Here is a 9,249-nt window from a genome sequence, read left to right as displayed (position 1 = left end):
ACAGAAAATAACACATGTGATAGTCATGTGGTCTTTGTGTGCAGCAACCATTTTGTTTTATCAAAATATTTCAATAGATGCCATCTACCTTGAGGTATCTAATAAGTGTTTAATTTCCTTCACAGCAACTTAATGCTTTGAGTTGGATAGAAATTAATCATTGAACATTTCCAATTATATAAATGCATTTAAAATTGATGCTCAACACATTTATAAATGTTTGATGCACCACACAAATATTATTTTCTTATGTACCACATAAATGTGATGTGGTACCAAAATATAACTGGTAGATGTTCGATTGGAAATGTATAGCAAAAAGCCTAAAACATGAAGATGAATTATCAGTCCTATACAATTGCATTTAAATTCAATTTTCTTCAACCGAAATGAACTTTTTGTTACAATGATTACTGCTAACAAAGTCACAAAGTATAAGTATATCTTTATGATACATGTAACAACCATAAAAAGACAGCTTTTCACTTAGATAAATACGAACAAACAATCTGCTAAAAACAAGACTGAGGAAAATACACAAACTATTCCTTGAATATTATTTATCAATGTGGGAAAATAGGAAAATGCTGAAAATAATAATTATGCTGTTTCACTGTTGCAAAAATGTCTGGTTATAGAAATAAAGAAACTTTTCTGATTACAAACTAAACTTGTTTATTTTTTTTTCACATTAAGCAAAAAAAAAATTCTGAACTTAATCTATGTTTTTATAAAATGTTAGCTTTAAATATTGTTTTAAATCTGATGTATCATTTTGTCTAATTTTGAGCCCTATATCTGAGATTAATTTTCTAAACTAAACCTAATCTAAACAATGTCTTTCGTAACTAAATAACAGTTTTGATTTTCAATTTTGACAACCAATATCATTTTTGGAGTATCGATTCAGATGATTGTCCAAAAAACTATACAATCTACGCTGGATTTCAAATTTTGTTTTAAAGCTTTTGTCCAATTTTTAGGATTTATGAATAATTAAACAAAACAAGGAGTTAAAACAAAAGTTTTTTCTTTGGAAATTCAATTTTAATATAAAATTAATAACTTTCTGAAAAAAATTAAGCTGTTACTTTAAAATAAAATTCATTTTCAATTTAATAAAGGAATAATATTATTACCTCGATTTTACTACCATTAAAACAAAGATTGCCATTTATTGCACAAGGAAATATTCATTGTAGAGAAAACAAGTAAAGCAATAGAGAAGTTGAACTGATTGAACACAATATACTGGATTGCACAGTGATTTTGAATCAAATTTTGCAGATATAATTCTGAATATCAATTTATTTATATATGGTATTTTTCATTACAGAAATGTTACCTAATGTATTGTTAAATTTATTGTTATACAATGCAATTATACAAGTCATAAAATGGGGTAAAATATATTCTTATATGTAATTTTGTGTCATATAAAGATTTCCGTGCAATGAATATGTTTTCTCAACTATATATAGCACTGAATAAACAAAAACATTCTCTATTGTTAAAACTACGAACACAAAATAATTCAATATTGCACATAAAATCTGTACAAAAAATAATAATAATAAACAAAACTTAACAAAAATCATCAATTTTAGGCACTTTAAATGCTTCTATAGCTAAAACAAAAAATATAACTCAGCTTATTAAAGCAAAAACACAATCCTGTCGAGAACTGAAAAATCAGCTTATAACAACCTTCATCTGTTGAAGTTAATTATGTGAAGTGCACAGCACCAAGTTAAACCTTAACGAATCATTGTATAAACAGAAATGGTGAAATATTTTTATGTCTTATGTATATTGGAAACTGGTGGAATAAGAAAATTGACATCAAATGAAGAATGGAAATATATGCTTGATGAACAAACCTGAATTTCTTAATTAAAACAAATCTAAATATTTTTGATAATTGAAATCTCAATGGAAAATGTAGGTATGTGTATCCGTTCTGACTATTATCAAGTGAAGATATGTTTAAACAGCTTATATAATTATTAAATTTTATATGTTTTTGAGTCAAACAAATGCATTTAGTCAGAAATATCAGGAAGTTTTAACTGTTTCCTAATACTTATTATTTTGAAAAAATTATAGTGCTTTAAAGGTCCTCTGCAAAAAGCTCAAATTACTCAAGCCTAAATCAATGTAAAAATAGAAACAACAGGTATTCCACCATTCAAACATGTGATTGAAGCAAAATCAACAAAAAATTTGTAGAATACACAATTTTGAATAAATGGAGCAATTGGATATAATATACAATCTGAACACATTATGTATCAATTTGTGTCAATCAAAATAATATAATAATACTTTAAAATATATAATTGTTTTCTAAAGCTATAACTCTAAAAAGCATGATATATAAGAGAAGCCATATTTACAAGATTTTTATGTTTTATTATTTGTTTACTTGTCCACATGGAGTTTAAAAATATTTTGCTTGTATCTATTTTTAGCCATCAAGTTGTTACCCGGGTTTCTTGAATGAAAAATTGCATTTAAAATCTGTTAAAATGAGTGATATAAACTTCTTGTAAGTACAAGTTACATAATTTTGGTAAAAACACATTCCTTCCTCCCAAGATCAATTGATACTTGCAGCATCTTTCATAAATAAAATCTATACAGTCCTAAAATTGCAACAAAAATTTTATTCCTAAAAAGCCTTACCCCCATGAATAGCATGAAAAATCTTTATGTTGTTCTAATGAGTCAACATTCCCCTCACACTGAAATTTTTATCGAATAATATAAAATTCCAAATCTCTCTTTGGCTAGTAGGATGGACATTCCTGTATATTTCAAATTAGTTGACTGAATCAAAGCCTTTATATAAAATCAAAACATATTTCAACTATCAAAAGCTTGTTTTAGGGATTTAATGTTCTTTTACATTTTCATGCATACTTTTATCCTCAAAATCTATTTTAACACAAAATAAATGCTATTAGACCAGTGGTAAACTTCCTTCAGTTTTAGTTTGGAACCCAGATTTGTTTTCTCTCAATCCATTTATGACTTTTGTACAACGGTATACTACTGTTGCCTTTATTCATACGTATTAACTTTTCAAAATATCTATGGAGGATTTTAAGTACAAGAGGACCAAATGCATCTCTTATTCATATCATGGCTCTAAATCTAAGAAATGATATTCTGTCAAGCAATCAATTATTAAACTCCAGTTGGACAAACAGTAGTAGGGATGAGGGTGATTTTTGTAGTTAACTAAATTTATGTAAATTTATGTAAATTTAACAACTGTTTACTTGTTTTCTTGGCAGTGTAATCAACAACCAAATAAAATTGACAACCAAAAATATAAGACACAAATAAAATAAAAATACAAAAGCCTTGAGCATGTTTCTTTCAACCGTGATTTGGTATCATTACGATATAATATACTAATATCTTTTGTAGAATAATACTTCATTTTTTATATATCTTATTTATCTTTACTAACCTGCAAAATATAAAATTTCAAAATCTATTTTAACAACCATTTAATTCCACAATAAAAATCTGAAAGTTTATTTCATTTACATTTATTCATTTATATTGACAAAAAAAACACCATACATTTAATTCTTTAATTTTTTTCTTGTAATGCCAACAATTTTGAATAATTTGGTGAACATGTTATAAATACAATTAATACCTTTCTGTCTTTGACATTTAAATTGAAAAACGTGATGAAATTTAACCTTAGGAATGTCAAGAATGAAATGAACTATCGTTAAAGAGTTACATCCCCTTTTGAAAGGAAAATAACTCTATAAAAATAATGATCTTTGCTTTTCCTAATTCTGCTATTAAACTGTTACTATCAGATTCTAAGCTTCTATTTGAAACTTATGCCTAAAATTAATTATGAAACTAGCTTATAAGAAATTCTCTATAAATATTAAAGATATATTTAAAATAAAATGTTGAGACACCTCTTTGTTTTATTAAACAGTTAACTACCTTTCTTTAGTTCGAATAAAAAAAAAATATTCATATTTTTTCTGAGGAATAGCCTATTTAGTCAAATTCAAGATTCTTAATATATAACAAATGAGTTAAAAGCTCACCATACCTATTTACAGGTGTTTCAATGTTAGCTGAATCTCTTAATACTTATTCTTAAAATTTTGGCAATATATTATTTTTTAATAAATAAGTAATCATAGCTATTTGGGATTTTGTATGAGAACAAATTAAACCAGGAACATAGATTATAAAAATAATAATAACATGCATAACAAAGTTTTCTTAATACAACCTAATAAATCTCACTATTTTTTAAAATAGATAAAGCTATATTTTAAATCTAATTTACCCTTTTGAGCCTCATTTATTTTATTCAGTCCTTCTATTTTCTAAATAATTGAATTAATTCACAATATAAATATTCTTTCTTTGAGTTTTGATAGTAAAACTTGACTATATTTATGATAATGTCTTAAAAAAGTTCTCTCACATATCTTTATTACATCCTCCGGTTGGCGGGTTAGTAGAGGTTGCCAAACCTATATTTATCAGTACTCGGCATCAAGCTCAGATCATATCGGCGATGCCATAATTAACAACTTAGATTAAAATTTTTGGATTAGAAATATTTGATTTAACAGAAAACAGTATATATAAAGGTATATAAAAATATGGAGTAATGCGTCTTGATAATATAGAGAAGCAAGCACTTTTGTACACATAATAATTCTATATACATCTCGCTGTGAACCATACAAATAACTGTCAGTCCATTTAGCACTTGTTTTTTAATCCAGAAAAGCTGTCGGCAACTTCAACTGAAAATATCCTGTGCCACCATCCACGGTTTTTAGTATACCAAAACCTGTCAGCCTTTTTGATTTTTTTTACTATAGAGATCTGTTCTTTATTCTTACAGACTCCAGAAGCCAAGAGACACATTGTGTTAACATTGTGTAAACAAAGGTCACAGGTAATCAAGGTTAAAGTTGCAATGGATTGTGGGTGGTCATTCAAACTTCACATCTAGCTATTTCCAAATAAAATACAACTGTCCTTTGGACAGTCATCCATTTTGTTTGCTTTCTATAGTCTATATCTATATCAACTGAAATGCAACTAATTGGGAAAATAAGCTAATATTTCATTCATTCTATCAATAAACAAAGCCAATAACAAGGTGAACGAAAAACAAATGATTCTTCCATGGCAACTAGAGATCTTTGGTTGAGATGATGTTTCTACTCTAATTTGTTGCCAAGCAACCAATGTCACATGATCTTTTGAAAATGATGAATATCAAATATATAAAATTGAACAATGAGAAAAATTCACAATAAAAATACATCAACAAGTTTTTAACATATATATGCCATAAAAATTCACAAATTTAACAACTGTAACTCACAATGTCAATGATTGACAAAAAAACGGAAAAACACATAAAAAATGTACTTTTTCATATAAAAATATAGAAGCTACCCTTTAAGGATAAAATACTGTTTTCCATGATTGTGTTTATAATTTGTGTCACAATTTCACAATAATATCATTTGTAGAAGGCAAAACATTAACTCTCCGAGTACATGTGCACTTAAAATTCCCATGTCCCAGCTGTCTGTGGGCTATGTTGTAAATTCTTCTTTAATTTTTCAATACTTGAAACATTGTCAAATTCGTCCCAGTCTTGAACAGGTGAATCTATCGCCTTTTGAAGTTTCACAATTTTGTTTAAATGCTGGCCATTTTGAGCTTTGTAGTTTCCCAACTCGTTTTCCTTTTCAACATCATCATCGTCCATTTCGACACCTTCGTCTTTGGAAACACAACTTTTTAACATGCCACCATACATATTATTTTTAGTTTTGTCCAGTTCTCTCCCTTCGGAAACGTATTTTGGATTTGACCTCTTGCGTTTGTTGACACCAGGGGATATATTCTGACAAGGTTCAATCAGACTTGGATTCTGATCTGCATCATTTGAATTCTCATCAATATCATTAAACACAGGATAGGATGGAGCATCTTCATCATCCAGATCATCGTGGGCTTCTTTGGTTTCTTCTTTGTCGGAGGATTGGCTACCAGATTCTTCCGAGCAGCCATTTTGTTGCTCACGAGACCTTTCCTGAGCAATTTTCTGCATGACAGCTGGCTCAAACTGTGGAAAAAGCCACTGATTATTTGGCTGGTTTCCATGGAAACTTGACGACATATGATTTGTGTCATCAGATAAGCTAGAAATATCACTATGCATTGAAATATCATCATTGGGTTCTGATTTTATATTTGGATTGCTGGAATTCCCATCTCCATAATTAGATCCAACCTGCATACTGCCAATATGCTGCTGTTGCTTAGCTCTCATACGATGATTATGGAACCAGTTTATAACCGTTTTGACACCTACATTGAGCTCTGAAGCTAAGGATTCTATTGTACCCTGGTTGGGGTAGGGATCCTGGTTGTAAGCAAGACGTAGTTTGTCTTTCTGTTCTTCAGTGAAGAACACACGAGGGCGTTTTGGCATGGAAGATGAATCATATGATCTTTCGTCTATACTACTTCTACGACGACGTTGAGCTACAAATGAAAAAATAAATTTAGTATTTCTTCCTTTACCGAATGCATGTTAGTTATGGCAAGTGCTTATCATAAATCACATTATACACTGTAAATTCAGAAATTTTTGTAATGTTGGTATTATAGCAACAATATTTACTTAAATTATTTGCATGCATTACATGTATTCGTAGATTTTTTTGCAATAATATCTATACACAAAAACTTCTGAATTTACAATATTAAATTGTTAACATTTTTGCAATCTAACTTAAATTAAGTGCAACCTTTCCGAAGCAATTTCTGGTGTTGGAACAAAACATTACAAATTCTTGTAAACATAAAAACTAGCAAAACTAGCAAAATCTTGTGTTTCCAATTGTTGGAATCTAGTGCTTTTCTTAACCATAATTAAAATACAGTGCAACCTTTCCGAAGCAATCTTTGGTGTTGGAACAAAACAGTACAAATTCTTGTACACATATAAAGTAGCAAAATCTGAAGTCTTAAAGTGATAAGGTTTACACAGGCTTCATTGTAGAACTAGCTTAAAATAACTACCGTATATATATGCAGAAATTTTCCCTTATTGTTGAAATTAAAGCATCTTAAGCTTTAAGTTTTAGGTAATATGTATCTTTTATTTTATAACTCAGAAACCTATCACATTTCTATTTGTATGTGAATGCCATTATATTTTGTAAAAATGGCCATATATAAATTTCTCAGATTATTTGAATATTAATGTGAATTCATTGGTGAAAATTTGCTTATTATTTTTTCTGTTGAAAGAAAACTCTCTAAATTAACTCTTTTTCACCATTTAATCAATATATTTAATTTGTCTTTGATTTATAAAACTAAACACCAATGTTGAGTTTGCTGGCCATAGATGGTTTTTAAATGTCTTCCAAAATGTATTTCTCATAGCAATACAAAATATCTAAAACTACAGACCAAAAGTGTTTGATTTGCATACATCAAATAAAACCAAAAACTATTCAATTTCAAATCTAAGAACTCATAATTGGTGTCTCATAAATTTTGTTTGTTTACTGTAGATTCATTAATATTTGTGCAATACCATTTTTTTAAGATTTCATATGAAAAGATAAACCCCATTTTAATAAGTTCATGGAAGTACAAATCATCTTAAGACTAGTTTTCAGACTTTGGAAAAACCTAGGAATCCTCAATTCAGGAAATTTGGTATCCACAAAATAATAAATGAACCCACAGTATGCAATTTAAAGTAATCAACCTCAAAATACCTGACTTGTTGTTTTAATTCATTATTTTATCAAAGAATTCCTTGCAGGTTTTACTATAATTAATGATTTTTTAGAAAATTTTTGAATTTTTTAGAAAATTTTTGAAATTTTTAGAAAAATTTAGAATTTTTTAGAAAATTTAAAATTTTGAATCAGAAATTTATATATGGTCATTAAGTACAATTACAAATTTCTAATTATACCTTTGACCTCATTCTGGTAATGTTTAAGTCTGTCTACATTATGAGGGTCACTCAACCATAAATGCATTTTTATGAAGGGTTCTCTCCCTTTAATACTAAGCATGTGCCACGGTTTTGGCTTTGACAATAATTCACTGACTGAGCCTTGTGAAAGACCAAGAACAGCCTCTCCAAACAATTTCTGACCCAAATTGTGAAACTGCAGCACATCTTTGATTCTTGATGTCAACTCAAGTGTGTCAATCTCTGATGTCATGGCGACCACTTCCAACATGGAGGATGGATATGAAAATGAGGCCCAGTTGTACGGATGATGATTCATAAATTGGTGGGCGGGATGTAGATGTTGGTGATGAAGATGGAGATTGTGTTGGTGGTTGAGAGGGCGGTGTTCGGTGGGAGCTTGGTGAATGGTGGAACTGGTTGCAGGAACATGATTGGTTGGCTTGTCACTAGGGGAAACTACCAAGGAGAAAAAAAATGTCTAAGGAAACGTGAAAACGGAAAAACAAACAAAAAATTATAACTAAAATTTGGATGCAAGTTTAGTATTTTGCCATTATAACTAGTATAAGTCATTCCAATATGAGCTAGAAGATTATATATGTATACTATATTAGATTTTATAAAATTAAAAGCAGCACAGGCATTTTCTAATACATTAGAGTTAAAATTTGGGGGTGTTAAAATTGAAAGTGTTGGGTTTTGGTAAACATTTGATTTCTTAATATGTAATTCTGTACTAAAAGGTTTTATCCATATTTAAATAAAATCCCTTAATATATACTATTGAACAAAACAAATTAGCTATATATTTTACACAAATTTTACAAAATTGTTCAAAGGAAATACCTTTTTTTTAAATAGTGGTTAATATCTTCAAAAACATTTCAGTAGAAATAGTATTAATATTTTTGTTAACATTGATTTTAAAACTAAAGTTACCAAGGATAAATATCTTATCAATTTTTGTTTTAAATATTTTTTATTAAAATTATATATATATGGAAGTGTTTAAAGACCTTGACTGGTTATTCAGCCCTGGCACAGTCAGTATTAAAATTTACCTTTAACAATAGAACAAGTCAAAATGTCTGTTGTTATACAAAAACCATAATTACAGGATAATCTTTGCACAATTATTTTCAATTGCAGATAGCTGCAAATGATTAGTCTATATCTTCACTGAAATTGTGAAAATTTAATGAATAAGACTTGTCATTTTA

At 28.6% G+C, this 9,249-nt stretch overlaps 1 protein-coding gene across 4 annotated transcripts in view; it reads right to left on the bottom strand.

Annotated features, from left to right (window-relative positions):
• Positions 1-4,362: 4,362 nt before the first annotated feature.
• The window catches only part of LOC134701920 (homeobox protein cut-like 1), a 79,060-nt gene continuing 74,173 nt past the window's right edge, over positions 4,363-9,249 (bottom strand). For 3 of the 4 annotated variants that reach the window (XM_063563029.1, XM_063563030.1, XM_063563031.1), the window contains exons 16-17: positions 8,024-8,485; positions 4,363-6,570 (exon numbers count right to left, since the gene is read on the bottom strand). In XM_063563029.1, coding sequence (XP_063419099.1) covers positions 5,582-6,570; positions 8,024-8,485 — 1,451 coding nt within the window. In that variant the 3' untranslated portion in view covers positions 4,363-5,581. The remainder of the gene's footprint in view (positions 6,571-8,023; positions 8,486-9,249) is intronic. The other variant, XM_063563032.1, reaches the window with a different exon arrangement.

The sequence above is a fragment of the Mytilus trossulus genome, unplaced genomic scaffold, assembly GCF_036588685.1.
Source record: "Mytilus trossulus isolate FHL-02 unplaced genomic scaffold, PNRI_Mtr1.1.1.hap1 h1tg000373l__unscaffolded, whole genome shotgun sequence".
Classification (NCBI taxonomy): domain Eukaryota; kingdom Metazoa; phylum Mollusca; class Bivalvia; order Mytilida; family Mytilidae; genus Mytilus; species Mytilus trossulus.
This window is presented reverse-complemented; position numbering and strand designations above follow the sequence as displayed.